This window comes from Anarhichas minor, unplaced genomic scaffold (assembly GCF_050575085.1).
Source record: "Anarhichas minor isolate MPS153535 unplaced genomic scaffold, ASM5057508v1 ptg000136l, whole genome shotgun sequence".
Classification (NCBI taxonomy): Eukaryota; Metazoa; Chordata; class Actinopteri; order Perciformes; family Anarhichadidae; genus Anarhichas; species Anarhichas minor.
This window is the reverse complement of record NW_027466582.1, coordinates 7,563,935-7,585,568: the sequence shown is the minus strand read 5'-3', so window position 1 is coordinate 7,585,568 and position 21,634 is coordinate 7,563,935. Positions and strand designations below refer to the sequence as shown.

Sequence of the window (21,634 nt, the reverse complement as noted above, 5' to 3'; positions counted from 1 at the left end):
AGAACTTCACAAACAAACTTCTCTGAAAACAGCACTGGGCTGACAGTGAAATAATCCGCACCTTTAATGTAAAAAATTGCCAAATATTTTTGATACACAGTTCGATAAAGAAAGGAACAAAAAAAGAAATAGGATATTGTGTTGAATATGGGTGAAGAAAGACTTTCTTTGAGGAACCAATGTTTCATTTTCTTGAGAAGTCAAATTTACAGAATGTTTATTTCCACAATGGGACGGTCACACAATTGAAAATTAAGAATCGTTACCAAGGATTACAGAGGTATACTACACAGAACATTGAAAATAACAAAAAATATTTGTAAAAAATGTCAAGGTTCCCCTCTAATATTCCGTTTGCAGTAGAAACTATTTTAAAAAGTACGTGTGTGTGTGGTCATCTTTGTACAGATAATACATATTTTTACTCTCACGGCGGGATACAAAAAATACGTTGCAACAATAGGACTGGATACCAGACCTGTGGCTTTTACAAAATCCATGGGACAACTAGCCCCTTTCCGTCTCTCTATAGTGAACCAGTTCAGTACAGAACCCCCCTTCCCCAAACAGACACACACATACCAGGACAGATCTAGTCCCACAGTTTAATTTGTCCATCCCAGCCGCAGGTGATAACCTTAGAGGTTTCATGCGGATGCCAAAGTGCGCTAATGCACACCTTGTCGTGAGCCTTGATCCTTTGGTAAAGCTTGGTGGTCTTCCAATCCCAAATGTTCAGCTTTCCATCCGCATCTCCTGACACCACATAGCTGGAAGAAGTCGAGACAAAAAAGGACGGAAAGATTAGCGCTTTGATAAAAATAACTTGTCTCACCGTACTCACAAATGTGGGTGGTGGTGGGTGAGAAGAGGGTAGAAACAGGTTTTAATGGGTGATTTGGCTAAAATTAGGTTCCTGGACTGTCCCGGTTAGCTCTCCTTGTGGAACGCATACATTAGATAATCTGATTTTCCACAGCTCTTCCATCAACCTGAGGAATTTTAGAGGACAGCGGGTCTCTGTATAATGCTATCTCACTGTGACACGTTCCACTCAGTAGGACAGTTCTAACCCTCTCCTCAAAGAAACAGATGAATCACCGCTTGTAGCATATTTTCCTTCAGCGGTTAAAAAAACGAATCAACTATTCTAAACTATTAGATCGGCTGCGAGAATCTCAGCTACCTACTAATCCGCTTCATCAGAAAACTGCGGAACAAAGTAAAGGCTTACCTCATGTCTGGGGAGAAGTCCACTTGGCAGGCATAGCCAGCCACCATGTGGCCTTTGAAGACTTTCTTCTTGTTCAGTCTGAAGCGGTTTTGGGCTCCGAAGATCAGAATCTGGTTGTCCATAGACTGGCACGCTAGCCATTTACCTGGGGTAAGAAACAAGCAAACAGCATGTAGCCAACAGCTAATCTCAAGTGGTGCTGCAAACTACTTCACTGTATAACGTGCTTACAAAATAACCATAAAAAATCTATTTCAATATAAGTATTGGGAGGTGCAGTACAAAGGTTCAAGGCCCAAATAAAGTAGGACAGCGGTAATAACTTCAAGGCTGTCACAACAAGTTTAAAGTGCCTATGGGCGTGCTAGTTTGTCTCATTAGCATGATTCTGTATAACAAGCAGCCACGGTGGAGTCATGATGCTGCCTGCTACTGCTGTTAGTAGGCGCTAAACCTGGCAGCTGATCCAGTGCTACATCCAGTAGAGTCAAATGTCTTCCAATGTCTTAGAAATATGCCTCATAAATCAAACTAAAATGTGTACATTTGAGTTTGAGGAGATGACACTCTGAGAACTCATAGTTCCGCCATCATTAAAATGAAAGGTTTGAGGCAATTTAGGAGAAAATAAGAAGAGGCTTTTCATCAGTGACTGCTTATCTGAGATCTACTTTTATAGAGCATTTCAGCTGCTGACACCGCTACACCCTCAGAGTCACTACGCAGTGATAACCGGCAGTGCTTCAGTGTCAGAGCATTACACGACTCACTGCACTTTCCTGAAAGGAAACATGATGGAAGTTATTAATGTGGTAAGAGAAAGAGATCTAGTGTTGGCGTGTGAGTGGTCTTCTTACATCCTCCCCTCACAAAACAAATTAAAAAGACACTTGTCCACAAATGCAATACACGCAGAAGAATGAAAACAACGTGGCCAATTTCAGCAGCTTTGTCTCTTTTCGTTAAGATGGCAAGAAACGGGGGAGAGGAGGAAATAGGAGAGAGGCTGTGGACGCTGAGCCAGAGGGGGGGGGGGGGGAGGGTCCATTTAGGCGCGAGAGAAAACTGAACGGCCTCCAACTGAGAATGCATTCATTATTCACACGCTCAAGAAAAACAAACCGTGTTGGCACAAATAGGAATGCTGCCCAAAGCGAGGAGGAGACCGGGGAGAGAGTGTACGGGTGAGGATGAAAGGGAGGAATCAAAGTAGGTGGAGAGGGAAGGAACAGACGACGACACGAGAGCTTGACGGTAGCTGAAGCTGATGGAGCGCAACGGGGGATTCCTGATTCAAACGGAGGAATTAACTCTGGTCGTATCTTAGGCGTGTGGCTGCTACACACAACGTGGCTACTGTGCCAGCAAGTGGCTTCTTTACATCTTGCGAGAAAGTAAATGGGCGTATTATTGGATATGTCAAACTATTCGTATAGTTTATTACTCAGCTTTCATTTGCCGTTCTCCTATATTTTTCTCTACAATGTCTCAACATGTTTGGATATTTCGGACATCTTTTCAGCTCAAGCTCGAACATTAACGTCAACAGAGAAGTATCACTGAAATAAGGGCGACCAGCTGTTTGTGTTTTACGCAATGCAGCTTCTCTCATCCCTCTGTGACATGAACCTGCTGGCTGCTATGCGCTGTACGGTTCACTCCCTCACAATACTGTGCATTAAGGGGGCCGTATAGTGTTTCAACAGAGCTTAATGGGCCGTCTGTGACAGCCGGCTTACCCAGAGCAAACAAAAGGATTGGAGATGGATCGGGCCTATATCAGGATTGGGCCTGATCCTGATGACTGTATCTGGACATCCCCACACAGAACTTTACTTAGATGACACAGAGCCTGCCTTGTTTGAGCAATGACCACCATTGGAAGGTATGGAACAGAATCAACTTCAATCTGGCAACATGTGTTGATGCTGCCCAAAGGACTGTGTCCTGTGTCTCTGGGAGTGTTTCGCCGTGATGAGACTACTCACCGTTGGGAGAGAGTGTCACAGCTGGCATTGAGTGCATACTGGGCTCGGCGATGTACTTGAAGTCCACAGGGATGTCCCTGAAAGAGAGCAAAAAGCACAGTGAGAACACTTGAAGACGGGTCAACCTGTGCAGCCTCAAAGCAAGAACAACTCAAAAGAAAAACATTCACCAAGCTGTAGTTTGTTTATTATTGCAGATGCTTATGCTGTCTCACAAATGCTTGTTACTGAAGAGAAGACAGCTGTGGTGAAAAATGAGGCCAGATCACCATTACAGCTCTCCTCTGATCCTTTGATGGCGCACCGCCGACTGAACCGCCATCCAATTATTTATTAATCCCCCCCCAAACCCTCCTTATGCTCCGCTATGTCTGCTTTTGGAGAGATAGGAACCTGGGCTTGTTGATCTTAAGTGGTCTGCAGAAGATCATTCAAATCTACAGTGTGCCAGGATGACAATTTCCTCTTCTCCTCTATGTACGTGACCGACCTGTGACACCTGCTGCAAACTAAAGTAAATGTGTGACTGTGTGACTAACATGTATTTCTGCCTTCAAACTGTGTGCGTCTGCATGAAGTGCGTGCTCTGTTCTCATTGTGCCCTCTGCTTAAACTAAAGCCACGTCTCCGTCTGAGATGAGAAGCAGCTGGAGCAAAGGGATCGCACCGTGTTTGCACAAGACCAAAGATGGGCTTCGAAGAGCTAAAGACAGGAGATTAATGAGAAAGGCAAACCCTTGTACGCATAAACAAATTCATGCACACGCGTAAAATCTGACATTAAAGTGGAGCTCGGGTTTGTCAGAGCAATCGTCTGCAGACACGCCAAGCTAAACTCGGAGAAGATAACAACGCCGTCAGATCTCTTCTTCTCTGAGCTCCAGAAATAAGCAGTGTGCATGTTCTGCTGTCTGGAGAGCGAGAAAAGGAAGCAGACGACAGACAATCTATACAGTGGGGATGTTCATGAAATATAGATGATTTGTTGTTGTTTCGCATCGATCAAGATAAGAGACAATGGCAAGAACAAGCAGCGTTCTTTGTGTATTTTATATGTGAACTTTAGTTTCTCAGGCGCGATATCGGCAGCGAGGTTGAATTCAGCCTGCAGAAAAAAAAACACCAAGACAGAAACAAGAAGAGAGGGAAATGAAACAGACCATCTTTGTTTGTTATTTGGAACTAATGTGAAAAGTGGATTTTACAAAACATAATCACTATTGACAAAAGAGTAAATTAACTTTTTGCTTTGAAGGGATTGCCAAACGTCTGCCTTGGCAGAGTCTAATGGCCAAATATTTCCAGAATGTTGTGTTTGGGTTGGCAGAGGGGGGGGGGGGGGGTGGGTCTTTTTAAAAAGGTCAGGAGCATGATGAAAGTCAAGCTGAAGGGAAATAGAGTACTTGGACGACATAGCAGACATAACAACAGTGTCCTTCGCTCTGTCTCCGCCATTTCTTCATGTTTCGGTCACATTTTGTTCTCGATCCCTAATCATCCCGAATGTTCCTTCAAGTCCCGTCGCACCGCTCTCTGAACGACGTCTTTGTGATCGAGTGCTAATGCTCCCTGTTGGCACGGTGCAGCACATCTCGTATAGATCGTAACCCTCTCTGCTCCCCGATGATGAACCTCTGCTACAGATGAAGTAGTCTCTCCAGAAAACTCCAGCACGTGTGTTAAAATCAGGATGGAATTATGAATAAGGAGAAGGCGTTTGCACAGCGATGTGTCCGACTTTGCTGCCTCAACAATCTTAATCCTAAAATCCGACATTCCCTCACCGTGCCCGTCTCTGCTTCTATTCCGGAGGTATGAGACTCTCACATGAGGGGCTAGCTAACGCTGAGAGCCAGGTGGTATCCGTGGGAGGTAGGGAGACAGTAAAGCCACTCTTTGGCCGAGCGTACCACTTGCCCGTTTGCTCCCACGCTCCACTAAAAAAAGCTCATGGGAAGAAGGAAAAAAGAAATAAAGTACACAAATGGTCATCCTCGAATTAAAAGCACCCCCTTCCAAATTCCAAAGGAAGCTTCCTTTTTCAGCTGGTCTTCAAATGTTCATCTTTGAGCAATAAATACCAGAGTTGGTTTATCACCGCAGGACCCCCGGCTAATCGGCAAGTCGCTCTCGAGCCCCTTCTCCACACACACGTGCTGGCTTGGCTTTGCTCGCTTTGATTCGGTGCTTCTGAGCAAAGATTTAATTTCCTATATTCTTCACAATAAAAGTCCTCCCTTGTTATTGCTGCACGAACTCCTCCTCCCTACAGTATTAGTTGACTTTTACTTGAAGAATTACTAACAGAGCTCCACTAATGAGGTGATAAACATTTGACTTCTTCACAATAACAGTCCCCCATTATTTTGTTATCAAAAGCTTGTGTTATGAAGCAGCTAAATCAGGAAATATTGGGTCGCTGGAGAGAAACTAAACTTCCAGCTATTGACATTCTGTTAGAAACAACAGCACTGAGAGCTGAACACATGTCTCTGTCTGGTATTCCGCACAGTCATGATTTGAATCTCGCACTACTGGTAATGGGAGCGTAAGGTAGCGCAGCACGGTTTGACTCTTCATATGGAAAAGCCCTGTTGGTGGTCTCTCGTTTGGGCAAAAACTGCAGTAGGACATTTAAATGACAATATCGAAAAACAAGTAAGTTTGCGCAAAACAGTGAACACGATTTTGCTAAAAACGCAAGTGCATGTTGTGTTTTTTGTTTTGTTTTACACTTTATCTAACCTGCCAGTCATCCCAGCGCTTCTCCTTTCCAATGATTTAACTTGTGGAACCATTTCAATTGGCAACACGGGCCAGGCTCACAGAAGGATCCTGCTGGAGCACCGTCAATGCACAAAGTTAGCTCCGGGGGGGGGGGGGGGGGGGGGAGATGAAACTCCCTGAGCAACAGATGCATGTGAAGCAGGCACAGAGGCCATGACTCAGCACAGATTAGCAGCGCACCTGGGAGAGCTTTGTCCAAGATAGGGTCGTCTGGTGATCTACTGCTCTTATGAACGACTGATGAAAGGAGCAGTGAGTTCTCAGAAGGCAACCTGCAATCAATTCAAAACACCGCATTACCATTTCAGCCTTTAGCCTGTACTTACCACTCCCAAACTCGAAGACTCTTGTCGTCCGAAGTGCTCACGAAGCGACGGTTCTCATCAACAAAAGTGATGGTGTTGACGGCTCCCAGGTGACGGTCGTACTCCTGAACAACCTCCCCTGTCCTGACGTCCCACTGACAGAGAGGCAGAGAGGAGGTAAACACATTTAACTACGACAAGTCAAAGCAAAATACAGTGAATTATTAAAATCCCATCAAACTGGTTTCACTGCACATTTCCATACTCTTGTGGCGTGCTGCTTCCCAAAACAAACAACTTTTCTTACTGCAGTGAAACAGTCATTTGGCGGGTCTGTGGAGTCACTGAAGAGCGGTTAAAAAAGAAAATGGCTTAACTGCAGTCGAGTAATGACACTGATTAGCTATCAAACAGAGGACTTGATTATGCGCACATAATAATAAAATGTAAAGGATGGAAAAGCACGTAGAAAAGGCCCCCAGGCTCCGAATGAATAGGACGCATTTCTGTCCAAACACATTTTGCATCCAATTCAATTTATGCCTTTTTCTTTTGTTAATTTAGCTTTCGGCTGCTCACAGGAGCAGCCATCTGTTCTCAAAACCCTGAAGGGAGCTGCATGATTTAATACTAACCCTCAATATTGTGCCAGACATTGTGATAGTGACTACCGTATTTTCCGCACTATAAAGCGCACCGGATTATAAGGCGCACCTTCAATGAATGGCCTATTTTAGAACTGTTTTTATATATAGGGCGCACCGGATTATAAGGCGCATAGAATAGAATAGCGTCGTAAGCGTGTCTCTTGAAAGGTGCCATTTTGGGGTCTTTATACACACACAAGTGGTGTTGGACTAGGAGTAAGCACAGTTCAGGTGTTTACCGCGGTGCGGCTTTGTAGTTTACCAGTCGTACTGAAACATTTTGACAGAGCGCCGTGTACAACCAGTATGGATCAACCAATTAACCAATTGATCCATATATAAGGCGCTCCGGATTACAAGGCGCACTGTCGTTTTTTGAGAAAATTAAAGGCTTTTAAGTGCGCCTTATAGTGCGGAAAATACGGTACTGTTCATCTGAACAATGAGTAGACAAACATCAACATCTTGAAATATATTCAACTAAATGACTCCAAGAGCACAATGGTAGTTTGTCCCAAACTTTCATCTGTAGAAGTTCAGGGTTACTTGTCACTTGTTTACCTGATTGTGTAATATTGTAGTTATGAATTTCCTACTTTTAGGGGATTGTTCCCTTTGCCTCTCTTCCACATTGCTACGAATGATTAATGACTTGCTCTAGTCCCGTCAGCCACTGAACCTCGAGCACACAAATACGCACACCAGAGCCGGAGGATGAGACGCGAGTGAGTGTATTTCATGCTCCCGTGGGCACAGTGGGGGATGCACAGAAAATGTGTGCATCTGCTTGGTCAAGGGGGAAATACACTTGAAGCGACGGCGTGAGCAGAATTGATAAACTGGCAATGCGGCACATGACAACTTTACCTGAACTATCTTCTTATCAGACATGCCGGCCACGAAAAGGCTCTGTTTCTCCTGGTCGGGGTTGAACTTGACGCAGTACGGCACCTTCCTGTTGGTGAAGCGGGAGATACACTGGCCTGTGGAGGGAGGAAACGTGAAAGTCAGAGCTCCATAATAATCCACAGTGGCTTCTCAAGAGAGGTACACACAAGTTGTCTAAGATTTAGGGACACTTTTGATGCCGCATGCACTGTCCCTGCAGGCAGCGACAGCTCAGCCATAACACCGGAATTTCAATGTTTCTCTGTATTCATTCAGCGGAGGTGAGTCACCACAGGAATAATGCCACCACCACTGCTACAGCTGAGGGAATTAGAAATGACTGCAGCACCAAGAGGCCCCTTAGATAAGAACAGAGGCTTTTCACTGAATTACATCCAGTGTTGAACTGCAACAACTGGGACAAATCTAGAATGGAATACTAATAATTACCCGCTACACATCCCTGCTATGTACAGCTGTTGAAATGTACACTAAAAAAACACAACATCTGGTGGGAATTGTAATGGTGCAGTAAGTTAACTACATTACATTACAGTCATTTAGCAGACGCTTTTATCCAAAGCGACTTACAATTCAGAGTCTATCACATTATACACCGGGAGCAATTTTTGGGGTTAAGTGTCTTGCTCAAGGACACATCGACATGCGACTAGCAGAGCCGGAGCCGGAGATCGAACCACCGACCCTCTGATTGAAAGACGGCCCTGCTATCCACTTAGCCACAGTCGCCCACTCTAAAAGTATTTGGATGATGTGGCTCCAAAAGGGCATCCTGTGAACAACAAGTGGGGGATTTAACTCTTTTCTGCCCTCTGCTGGATTGGCACTCTTGAGTTGAGCGGGGTGGAAACTGAGACGAGCAATTGGGAAAGACAACAGGGAACCATGTGACAACAGGGACCCGACATTTCGCCAACAGTTCACAAAGACACAGAGAGTAGATCATTCGCTATTTGGTTACACTGAGACATTCTTTTATAGTTATGACAGATTACAAACTAATTCTATGACGTGTTGAGCTGTGCAGCCTCTCTTAAATGAGGCAGGGCTACATTGAAAGTAGCATTCATTGAACACAATTCCTGTACTGAAATCAAAAATGCAACACCGTCACACAAACGGTGATGAAGTGTGTCCCCGATACAACAGTGTCACTATGACAGCCCTACAAGATAGGATTGTGTCAGAGCTGCTGATTACATTTCTGTTATTCAGAATTATCAGATGGCGTGTGAGATTCAAGGTTATGTATGATTGCACTGCAGCGTGTTATTATGAACTCCCATACACACTATCCGCCGAGTGTCGCCAAGACACTAAATTAGACATAGTGTATAGGTGAGTACATCTCCCATGGTCCAGTAATTGTGAAGAATCAACAACAAGAAGCAATGTGAGTGATTATAGAAACAAGTGTGTGGACATCAGCGAGGTGGAGCCTACCTGTTTCAGTGTCCCACAGTTTGAGGTAGCGGTCATAGGCAGCGCTGAGGAACTGGGTCCCACTGTTGTTGTAGCAGATGTCTCGCACTGCTTTGCTGTGACCTAACGGAGTACATTTACACATATTACAAAGCAAATAAATAAACATGTCGTAGACTAATTCAATATGTTCCTCACGATTGCTACCCGGCTGCCTTCCTTTGAAAGGCAATTTATTTGAGGAGTGTGAAACCTGGTTACGGGGAATAAGGGCTGTTGAGGAAGAAAGATGACGCGGGGCTGTGGGAGACGAGGGGAATGGAATCTCAAAATGGGCTTGGAGAGGAAAGAAAGAGAAAAATGACATGCTCCATCCGTCTTTTCAACCGTTCTCCACCTTCTCCGTGTTCGATTCAGAATCCCAATCTATGCAACCCCTTTGGCTTTTCTCACGCAGTGCAGGTGATGCGAGGTCCCCGTGGGCTCAGCGCACACAGACGGCTTCCTTGTTAAAACTGGCTTTTTATCAGGGCTACATGTCTCCGCAGCGATAACAGAGCCGACTGAGGCTAAGTGCTCGCCTGTTCTAACCTCGCTCGCTGGCAGACCAAGCGGCAGTAGCGCTGCTGCAGAGAGCCTTTCTGGTGTACGCCTGTGTGTACTGGAAAACACAGATACACAGAGTACTGAAAGCGGGGCACAAGTGTCGCTCAAATATGCAGTTTGTCCCATGCACACGTAATGATATGCGTGCTTATCATGCACATCCCCCAAGCTAATGCTGGCTGCTTAGCTGTTCTTTCTTACGCTATAGTTCTGACTAGCTACCTATTACAGTGTATGGTCGTATTTAGGGCTGCAACTAATTATTTTATTCATTGTCAATTCATCTTTCGATTGTTTTCTCAATTAAACGATAAGTTCTTTGGTTTATAAAATGTCATATTTCTGACAAATGACGTTCCAAAAGCCCGAGGTGACATCCTCAAACCGCCCACAACTCAAAGGCTTGCAGTTTACTGTCAAGAGGGAGTTAAGAAATCAGAAAATATTCACATTTACAAAGCTGGAAACAGAGAATATATTTTTTTTCTTTAAAAATGACAGACAAATTAATCAATTATATAGTTGGCGATTAATTGTTGCAGCTCTATTCGTTTTGTAAGTCATCCATCCAAATACATACGCAGATAAAGAAATAAAATGAAATTTAACGCCTCAGAGAATAAAGGAAACAAAACAAGATGATGTATTCTACTGTTAAGGAATAAGCCAGACAGCAGATAATGGAACTAAGTGGACAGCAACAAAAGGAAAATCTAATATAGTCTCTAAAACAAAGCCATATACTTATAAACCTCCTCTAATGAAAAAAATGATCATCATCATCTGAATGTTTGCTGCTGCTCCAACTCATCAACCCCACAGCCAGACACTCTCTGTCAGTTTGTTCCAGCCTCCGCTGTCCTCTCTCTTCCTGTATGCCAGCTCCTCTCCGTGTCTTGTGCCCTTCCCTGGCCCCTCGTTCCCTTCGGCCCCCGGGCTGCTGAATTATGCATATTCTGTGAAGGAGCTGACAAGCAGAACCGCGGCTGCAAACAATCTCTATTCAGACTATGTGCTGTCTCTGGGAAGAGCGGAAGTGACCTGAACACATTAGCTAAACTCTCCAGACCCCATCTATTCTATAAAATAAAAATAAATAAAAAAAAGCCTTAATTTCTGCCAACGGTCAGCAGACGAGTCATTAGTGTTGTTGAGCTTACAGGCCGTCACTGCTGCGGATGATCCATTGTTGTTTATAACATTTCATACAATTAATTATTAACATTTATCATATCAAAATGTAATATCACTTACCAATAAATGTCCGTATACACCTCCTCTCACCGTACACTTCCCAGAGCTGTGGAGAGAAAGAGATTAAACTACGAGTGAACACTGATTTGCAAAGTCTGCATCAGGTTGATTAGAGGTTAGCTTTGAATCTTCTCAACAGCAGCGCTGTACAACAAAACATTCAAACTCACAGCTGACAACGTTACCAGCCAATCATATAAAACTGCATCTTTGAAAAACACACAAGTGGGCGTAAATTCATTCATTAGCTTCGGTGTTGTTTTTCATGGCACCAAGCTGTGATTACTTACCTTGATCTTACAGTCCATGGAGGAGGAGAGCAGCAGATGACCAGAGCTAGGAAATAGTCTGATGGCACTGACCCCCTGGAAAACATACAGAGACATGAGAAGTTGATATGTAATCATGGTTATGCTAACCATCAGTACAGGTCCAAGCACCCATGCTGTTCTGCACTACCTTTTTGGGTAGCCGTGTGAGACACAATCTGTAAACTCTTACTACAAGAGCAAACAGCATGTTTTACGGTGCAGAGTGGACAGATTGTGTGTTAACAAGCATTTCATTAATAGATAAACATCTGTGAGGAGAATCCAAATCATGGGAGTTCACATTTGACTGTACTGTATGATGTTATAATACCACAGATCTGCATATTTTGATATCTAACAATCCATGTGTGTCTGCTTGGACCATAAATCACATAGCCCCATGGCCATGATTGATATTATGTATATTACAATAATGTAACCGCATTTTTGTATCGGTGAGACACTTGCCTCTGTAATAGTTATAGAAAGTATGATGACTTTGAAGTTACCAAACTTTTTCCAAAAATGCCATCAAACTTTGGGGACTACGAATGGGCCATCCCCAATCTATTATCTCCACATCAGCACTTCCACGCACTTATTATCTTCTCAAACCTCTTTGTATTTCAAATGAGAGTGTGAAGGCTGTAACTTCCTGCACAAAGCGGATAGGAGCCAATTTAAAACTTGAGTGATTTCTCTCTCCCTGAAGCGCAGCGGCAGATCGGAAGCTTGAATCAGATCTCTCTTGGAATAACCCAGTGTTTGCCTTTATATTTGAATTATAATCACGGTGTTTTGAATGAGACAGAATAATCTTGGACTTGTCGGGGACAAGCAGCTCGTACACAACCGTGTTATCATTGTATTCAAAAGCACCCGGGAGGCTTTTACTGACTTCCTCACAAATTCTAACAAGGACTGCATGATGGAATTTTCACTCTTTTTGCACTTCAGAATAATTTTAAAAACTATAATACTGACATCAGCAAAGCTTGCATGTATAATGCTTACAGCAGCAAGATTTATTACCTGGTACATAAAGGGGCAATTCATGTGCACACAGAAATACAAATAATCCATGTCGCTTTCCACTGACCTTGGTGTGTCCAGTCCAGACATGAATCTGTTTCTTGGGCAGGTAACACTTGTCTGGAGCGTCCACAGAACGCAGGTTGATACCCACATCCTGTGGGACGTGGAGGTAGGACCTGCCCTGGTAATCGTACATGTCTTTAACTGCAGGGAGAACAAAAAGACACAGCATATTATGAAAAGCCATCCTGTAGCATCTGGGCGAACTTCATCTGCTGAGGAAGATTGTGTGATACGATCGAACTTGACTAAACTTTCGATCTCAATTCTTAAGCGAACTGGTCTTTCAAGAATGACGTCCAATTAAAAAAGAAATACTGTGTATACGTTTCTGTACCTTTTACGCAAAATACAAACTTCAGTGGATAATTTCAATGAGTGTGATTCACATGTCTAAAAAGAAAATAAGAGGTCCACAGTACCATGGAGGATGGTTTTCTCCTCTGCAGGAGCCTCTTCCTCGCTCCTTCCCTTCTTCTGCCGTTTGGCTGTGATCTCATCCAGCTCTTTCTGCTGTTCCTGTAAAACAGAATTAAGCACAATACAATATTTACCAAAAAAAACATTAGTGCAGAGGACAGACTGAGCAAACTGTAGTCGGGTGTAAAGGGTATTACTCGGGGCTGCTCTTTAGCTTTCTCTGAGAGCAGAGGTTTGACCTCAACATTTATTTTTTACAAAGGCGCATTTTGGTGATTTAAATGAGCCAAAAAACAAAAAAAACATTAACCCTAGCCTAAACCTGGTAGTAGTGACAATTAGTAGTGAGAATTTCATATACATATTTGATATAATGAACACCGTATTACCTCTGATGGTTTGGCCCCATCTTTCTCATCTATATATTTCGCCCATGGTCCAAGGAAGTTGTCAATCTCTCCTGCCTCTCCACCTTTGATCTTTTTCCTTTTCTCTGTCTTCTTCTGTCCGCTCTCAAACACGGTTAGCCCTGAACGAAGACAGTAGACATTATACTTCAACATCTCCCTTAATAAACAATACTTCATGTTGAGTAGAAGACTAAATAAAGTCTGGTCTATCCAACCAGATCCTGACGAACACACAGAATTAAGGTGTGATGAAGGATTACCTTTATTTTTCTCAGCCTCATCCACTGCACCAATGTAGCCAGTGTTGGATACCTGGTGTGTGTCAACAGATGGATCTAAAGCGTAACCTATCGGCAGAGTGGAGAGAGTTGTAAAACTTTCAAATTCAGGGTAAAAAGAAGGAGGAATAGGAATACATTGACCGCATAATTCAAATCCACCACACAGGTCACAGGTGAGCTCACCATAGGTGGAGAAGGTCCTCCTTTGCTGTTCAAACATGAAGTCGTTGAGGTGAGCAGGTTCTGCGTAGCCAGATAACATGTTTCGGGGGGCAGACATCTGTTTGCTTTTAAATGGGTTCACTGGCCCAAACTAAGAGGAAGAAACACAAAATTATAAATAACACTATAATTAAACATTGAATCTGGATACATTCATGATCCTCTGAGAGGCAGGTGGCCAGCTGGTCCCGTCCTTTTCAGACGAACTAACAGCACACAGTGAAGCACTTGTGAATGCTGGTCAGAAGTCAGAGAACCATGCTGACAGCGAGTGTGTATGTTGTATACACACAGTATATCAGAACTGTTACTCCTGCCTTCTGTCGTAATGTGTGTGTGTATATATATATATATATATATATTGGACCCAGCTCTAGATATCACTCAATAATTCTAAAACTTACCTCTGGTGCAAACAGGGTTTCAAACGTCGGGTTATAAGTGACTTCTTTCAATGAAGGGTCCAGGTGTGTGCCAGTCTCAACAGCCTCCTAAAGTTGGGATGTACAAATCACAGTTTGACAAGCAATACAATACCAACGTGTTGTTTGGTGTATCAGGTGTCAGATATAAAAAACATCAAACTTAAGCCCACATCGATATCTAAATCATTTGCTAACTAGTTGTTTTTTCTTTGACATAACGTTAAAATGTTAGATATTACAACATCCTCCTGCTCGACACTCAGTTTCCCGCTAACCGCTCCTAATTGTGTTCGATACCGTTAAAAATAGTTAACTCTACACACTAAATAATTAGTTATTTTGTATTTCACGTTATCAGTTGAAACCGCACGTGTCCTCAATATGTCCAAGCACAGTGCGATTAATATGATCTAACTTTAACAATGTAACGTGAAGCTAACGCTAGTTAGCCTGGTTAGCTCACCTTAACGGCGACCTCAGGAGCAGAATTGAGAACAGCCACAGACATCGTGGGTACAGAACTTAGAGGTTTAAGGTGAGCTGTGGCGTCCGGGTTCGTTGGGTCCACTTTCTCAACACCAGTTACAGATGTTGACTCATTTTCTGAATCCGAGTCGCTACCGTACGAAACGAGGGAAGACGCGGTGGCAGCCATCTTGGATGTTGTGAATTCGCCGGAAGCAGGAGGGCTGTACTTCCGGTGTGACGAAAAACATTACTCACCCAGGGCGTGATATTAAATGATAGTGAAATATACAGTATGGAGATTTAAAGAGTAACGTTACATAAAAAACTGAATTTGATATAGAATTTGACTGTAATGCTGTAGCTGTAACGTTACTCGGAATGAGCCATAATGGCAGACAATATTAGAGCTGAAACGCTTGTCAATATGTGTGTGTGTGTGTGTGTGTGTGTGTGTGTGTGTGTGTGTGTTTATAATAATTGAATATCCGAGCAGCACATAATCGTATACCTATGGTGGTCAGTATTGTCCTTGACCTTTGTAAAGCATTTTGTAATGTAGTCTATATTATCATCAAATCATTGGGCAGGATATCGATTAATTGTGTAATTATATCATTGTTTTGTGTACAGTGAGGGTTGGAATAATCAAATCCATCAAATGGATTAGACATCACAAAATGACGGTCTGAGATAACTAGCCATTACAGCGAGCGTGCACGTTATCCGCGAGCCTCCCACGAGCACAGCAGCAGTTGCATGGAACGCTCTCTCGCGCCCCCAACAATAGAGTGGTAAGTACCATCATCGCCGGTTATAACGGGGACGTTTTCCTTGCGAATAAACGTCCTTTCACACTCGTTACTTCGGAGAGAACATCTTTGTCGCGTATGAGCAACATTAACGGATGCTATTTGGTGACGAAACCTGTCGTTGGCTTGACTGGACCAGGTTTGATGCCAATTTCCACCAATATCTATCCTGAGATTCACCTTTGGAAAAAAAAGTGCCTGGGTTCTTCTCCGCCGCCGCCTCTTCCACCAGGACTACATTTAATACCAGAGACAGTACAATCATGGATCCGAGCCGGGGATTTAAATTCTTGGACACAGTGGCACGCTCTGCTGCTCACTGAGGATGGGAAGAATATAAAAAGGGAATTTTAAGAAACATATCAGGTAATTATTTGACCACTGTGTGCAGAAGTCGCATGCTTTTAACTTGAAAATGTGACTTTTAGTCACGTTACGTTAACGTTATTGCGTCTCAACCAGCTGCCTTTTAAAAACAGAGTCACCGTGTTGTAAGATTATACTTAAACCGGAGCTGCTTGACTAATAACGGTGTTGGTAATTCAACACTGCCTGGCCATCTCTGACTATACCACGATAACCCTGTACACACACACAGGTGACACAAATGTGGCATTGTTGACAACGTTAGGACTCCAAAGTGGTCCAAACCCTTAAAAGTGAAGCATGTCGAGCGATGAATAAATAAACGACGTTTGTAACGGGACCGCTTGAAGGGGGCGATACATTTGCAAAAGCTCCACATCTGCAGGAGCTCCTGCTGCAGCAGCGTCTTGACACATTCAGTCCTCGGAACATCATGTTGGTGGGAAACCGGAGAGCAAATATTTGCCCCTGCAAACGATCTAACGGTGTTAAAAGCATGCCACATATGTCACAATAATGTGTGTTTTTTTTTTAAATTCGTCATCGGGTTGTGGAGCTTCAGGTTGGCACAGTATGATTAGGCGAACCGCTGGCAGCCGCGCGACGTGATTTAATTTCCCCCACATTGACTTGCCTCGCTGGGGTCTGTTCCAGCCAGCTTTTTTTTTTTTTTTTTTTTTTTTTTTTTTGCAGTCATGGGGGATGGTAGCCTTCAGCCCAGTGAAAATCATGCTTTTGTGAAATCCGAAACCTTCTTTGTACTTCTTCAAGTGCAGCAAAGAAACGTGGGGCACAGTGTGCCTGTTGACTGTTGTGATCGGCCTTTCATATTTGGTGATAGATGTTCGTGGCATGGCATGAGATACGTGGCTTAGTGTGGCCATCTCATCTGCATCCTGTCCATTTAACTTAAACCCAAGGAGAGAGTCTTTAGGATGCTGCAAGGAAACACTTTTGTCTACATTAAAGCAAGCAGCCAATGTCACCGCGTGCCCCTCAAAGTACAGTAAAGTTGTGTAACAGAGAGTGAAAGAAGCCTGTAGTTAAAATGTGTGTTAAATTCTGCGGTTGGTGATGAATGAAACATCGGCTGCAGAGCCATTGATAAAAGTCTATGATTTGCCTGCTGCTTTTGACAGTGTTAATGCGTTCTGTTTGTACCTCTGATGTATTAAAATTACATTAAAATGTAGGCCTAGTGATAATACACAAGAGACACAACGCATGCAGTGACTGCATCTGATGTGTATTTGATAATAGTGATGTTATAGAATTACTTACCCGGGGTCAATTCAGATCGGATCTTTATTGCCTCTCAAGAGGAAATTCTTTAAGTCTAGACGGTAGACAACACCATGTCAATATCAACCAACAGAAAGAGCTGACTCTTAAATCTAAAAGTAGCCACACCGCTCTATACACTGTCTGGACCATGATTCAATGAAATGTATAGAGAATACATTTCATTAGAGCATTTATTTTAAACATTTTGATACATAGAATCTGTAATAAATGTGTACACTTTCCAGATAAACCCAGATTATTTATGTAGAATATATATATATAGGTTCCTGTATGTGAAAGCAGCTCTGACTCCTTGGACAAAACAGTCCCAGAGCCCTTTGCAGCTGTTAGATTTAGCAACCTGCAAGAGTGGCATCCACACGATCACATGACTGAGTGGGAGTTATATGCCGGCTCAGAGGAAGTACATGTGTGCATAAAACATTTGCTATATTGGTTGAATTGAAAGTACTGAAATGACATTAATAGACCCAGTGGCTCAGCTCTGAGTGGGTGTATGCCTGCTGTGTGCCTCAAACCCCTGCTACTGTTTTCTTTGAAGCAAGTTCTTTCCCAAGGGGGGGGTTACCTCCTGTGGTTTTTGTTTTTAATGCGGGGTATTTTTAAACATTAAACACAGGTGAAAAGTAGCAGAGTTGAGGGGGTCTATCCGCATAACCTGCTCTTTGAAACAGGAATCTAAATAGTGCTCGGTTTACCCGACAAATGGCCCTACCTACAGGTGTGTTCCCAAAATAGAGCAGAACATATTGCCGAGGTTTTTTATCTGATGCTGTGTGTGTGAACTCTCTGCTGCGAGGGATGACATTCCTGCACAGTTTGCCCGTTTGCTCGTGTTTTTCTGTGTGTGTCAGAGGCCCTCGTGATAGAAGAGCTTTGGCACGCCTCCCGCGGAGGCTTTTGGACCTTCTCTTATTTGTTGACACTGCTCTGATGCTCTGCCAGTCTTTGGCTTTCTCATGCTAGAAAGAAGAATATCTCTCTCTTTCTGAAGCGCTCTTTTGTCTTTCTCCACAGAGGTGGCGAGGGGTGATTGGAGGACACGCAGAATAACACGGGGTCGTAATGAACGAGAGTGTAGAGAGAGAAGCGAGAGATGAGAGGAAAATGAGTGACGGCTGCCTGGTATGAGGGGGGGGGGGGGGGGAAGAAGGTGGGCTGGGGATTCTGGGAAAGACAGAGAGAGAAAATGCCCCTTTACGGGCCATTTAGTGAGACCACGGACAGACCTCCTATCTCCCAGCTGTTAGGATGCTCCAGAGCGTCCAACACACAGCCGCTATTGTTCTTCCTCTTGGCCTAGGCCCACATCTCTATAATACTGCCTCTGTGCCTGGGCTGAACTGGCCTGACAGAGGGACACCAGGGCTCAGTCTGACTGGTGCTCCTTGTGTCTTACTGCCACTGCCTCCACCACCTCCGTCCATGCTCGGTAGAGACTTTATGTCTCCCAGACAGAGATTGCAGAGACCGCTTTGTGACTTTTCTCTTTCTTGCGTGTCCTACTGCTCTTCTCTCACAACGTCGAGGATAGGAGTTGTCATCGTGGGCCTAACGTAAGCACTTAATGCTCTTTGTCATAGCAGGTGTTGCATTATCTCTTTTTACTTCTTCTCACTCTCCTCGTAGTGGCCGGTACGCCTTTTACCCTCGTCTCTAGTTGCCGCTTGGGCTTTTTCAGCCTCTCTGCTTCCTTGTCTCCCTGTCACCCAGGGGAGGAGAGGGCGTTGACAGGGTCTCTCAGTGAGCTGACAGGATATCTTTGAAATAAACCTGTCTGACTGTGTCTCTGCCAACAGGGGAAAAAAAACCATCCAAAAGCCACATCTGAGCTTATTGCCGCCCCAACTCAACTGTGGGAACTGCAGCTTCATCTAAAGCTGCCCTCTTCTGTCATTTTGTCCTCTCTCTCTCTCTCTCTCTCTCTCTCTCTGTACAGCCAGCAATTATTTTCCTCTTCTCCTCTGTCACACGCGTTGTCTGTTTGCCTATCTTTACAGCAAGTCCCTTAGTCACTGTGATGCAACACCTTCTGCTGCCAACTAGTGAGTCCACAGCTGCTGTGTTTAAGTACATGCAAGAGTTCTGTCATCCTCCACATCACTTTAGGCTCTGATGGTTTTTAGAAAGGATTCGTCTTGCGTTCATGAAGTTCAGCCCGGTATTTTGTACGCGTCAATTGCAGCTCGGCAAAACGGTATGCTCATGCTTTCCAGCTTTAAAAATACTTGTATTTGTTTAGTGTCCTTACAGTCTAAGTGGTGGTTTAGAGCAGATCTGCCAAAACAGAAAATAAGAACGGAAAAACAGTTGAACCCCGCAATACTGACTTTAAATATTTTGTTAACAGACGACTCTTTGCTCGTGGTCTTACGGGTATTTTTTGCGAACTGAATAAAGAAGCCCTCCACAAACTCATCAGTCAGTAATAGCCATGTATTTGGGGAAATGGAGCACCATGGTGTCCTGTAGCTGACCTGGCTTATTCTCTCAGCTGGAAGACAAAAAAACGAGCTTCACAATGGGATGAACTATGGGCTGTTGAGGCCACTCCCCAGGTGTCATGTGTATGTTTGGATGGTGAATGTAGTCCGATACCTCTCTCAGCACAATGTAGCCGTGGTCCGTTCCAAGAGTGAATGGGACACAGAGCTCCTCTCAGTAGCTTTTGGCCCGAGCACAACGTCCATGGTTAGGGGCTTCTTAGTGTTTGCATTAGCAAAACAATGTAATGTTGCTGCCCTTGTAGGTCACAGTGTGTTTCTGTCCTGTGCATATAATCTAGCTCTAAATGCCGCCAACTGACATCAAAATGATCTCTGCGGCTGTATACTCGGAGAGCATGTGTGTATTTAACTAGATCTGAATATGCAAAGTTAAGCAAAACAGTGAACTCCACCATGATGGGCAAAACAACATACAAGTGTATTCATTCTTTTCCCTGTCACTCCCTGTCTTTGAATATCTATGCGCTCTTTTCCTCTCCCTTGATTTCTGTCTTCACCCCCGTTCCTCTCTTTCTGCGATGGGTTCTCAGTGAGTTGGATTGGCCGGTGCACCGGTCCTCGCGGTGCTGCGTGATGATTGATGGAGGCTAGAGAAATGGGAGGCGATGCACGTTTATCCAGCTTGAATCCCTCGTGTCAGAACTGAGACGTCCGTATTCAATTACAGACGCGCTGCATTTTCATTAGGATTTTCATAAGCACACATTTCTCTCCTCAGTTCCTCTCCCGGAGTCGGGTAGAGGAGTACAAGGAATAGCGAGGAAGACGTAGAGAGGGGAAGACAGTGAAGAATTAGTGACAAGAACAAAGTAGAAAATAAAAGATGCAATAGGGTTTTGTTTTAGGCACATAATCAATCCGTCTCACACAATTCTTTTTGCTTCATGTCTAGCTCAAGACTGCTGTTGCAGCTAAAAAACGTGCTCCTATTTTCTTTGTCATGTTTGTTTACCATAGACGGTCTAAAAAAAACCCCAGAAATGTTATAAAAATAGCCTTTAAAAGAAGGAAAAGACCAAGGCCGTGGCTTATAAAAGGATGCTAAAGGGAAGAAAGTGCTGAGAAAAGAGAAGGAGAGCACAAGGGGAAGTAACCTTTTAGCGTCCCAGTGTGTTTGTCTACAATTTTACAGCAGGGGTGCCTATGCACACACACACAACTGCTGCCTTCAATTAGGAGCCAATATTTGGCTGTTCATTTACAGCTCACAGCGAGGATCCAGTTCCACTTTGCCATGGTGTGAGGCTCAAGCACAAGGCTCGTCTGATTTGTGCCGGATAAAAGCCCAGCAGGGGCTGCAAGTGTTCCCTTCTCCTCCACTTCAGAAGATCGGAAGTGGAGGCAAGCGCGCCTTCCTTTTGTCTTTTGATGGTTAGCAGGAAATGCCAAATTCACTGTAATCCTCAGCAAGAGAACCCACTCCAAACAATCTTACGCAGCAATCACTTCCTCTTTGTTATCAATGATTATCATACAGCAATTTCGAGGAAACTGCTACTGGTAAGAGGGGAGGTTGTGGTTCAGTGAAATATGAAATACTGTAGAGTTCCTCTTCCATTCAGTGGTGTGCCAGAGGAAATGTAAAGACATGGGGGTGGTAGTTTAACAAACAATGTTAAATGATGTGATGACGAAATCAAATCTCTCACATCAAGCTATGGGAAATAATCTGAGACACAGCAGTCTTTTATTTAACTTTCTCTTATAGACTCATGCTCACAGCTCGGTGTGTGCCAAGGCTCTTATTATATAAATGCTATTATTAAATTTGCACTCCTTTACGTTGATACATGAGTAGCCAGCCAGCGAGCTGTAATTGCGAACCATCGTCCTCTTGACACAGCCACGCGCCACCCGGCTGTT

At 43.9% G+C, this 21,634-nt stretch overlaps 1 protein-coding gene across 1 annotated transcript; it reads right to left on the bottom strand.

Annotated features, from left to right (window-relative positions):
- Window positions 1–49: 49 nt before the first annotated feature.
- cdc40 (cell division cycle 40 homolog (S. cerevisiae)) lies at window positions 50–14,987 on the bottom strand. Its single transcript, XM_076083752.1, has 15 exons — window positions 14,780–14,987; window positions 14,296–14,382; window positions 13,853–13,982; window positions 13,649–13,735; window positions 13,368–13,507; window positions 12,981–13,077; window positions 12,563–12,702; window positions 11,443–11,517; window positions 11,153–11,198; window positions 9,314–9,415; window positions 7,829–7,944; window positions 6,336–6,469; window positions 3,223–3,299; window positions 1,235–1,379; window positions 50–770 (listed from the first exon to the last, which is right to left on the bottom strand). The coding sequence occupies exons 1-15, from the start codon at window positions 14,969–14,971 to the stop codon at window positions 593–595; spliced, it is 1,746 nt and encodes a 581-aa protein (XP_075939867.1). The 5' UTR covers window positions 14,972–14,987; the 3' UTR covers window positions 50–592.
- Between the last annotated feature and the right edge of the window lie 6,647 nt (window positions 14,988–21,634).

Bases quoted from the DNA above. Each gene is read 5' to 3' on its own strand.
- cdc40 (XM_076083752.1), bottom strand. From the start codon at position 14,971: ATGGCTGCCACCGCGTCTTCCCTCGTTTCGTACGGTAGCGACTCGGAT. The intron at 11,518-12,562 runs GTCAGTGGAAAG...TATGTTTTCCAG, and splicing joins TCTGGACTGGACACACCAAG to GGGGTCAGTGCCATCAGACT. The intron at 3,300-6,335 runs GTAAGTACAGGC...GCTCTCTTTCAG, and splicing joins AGTCTTCGAGTTTGGGAGTG to GGACATCCCTGTGGACTTCA.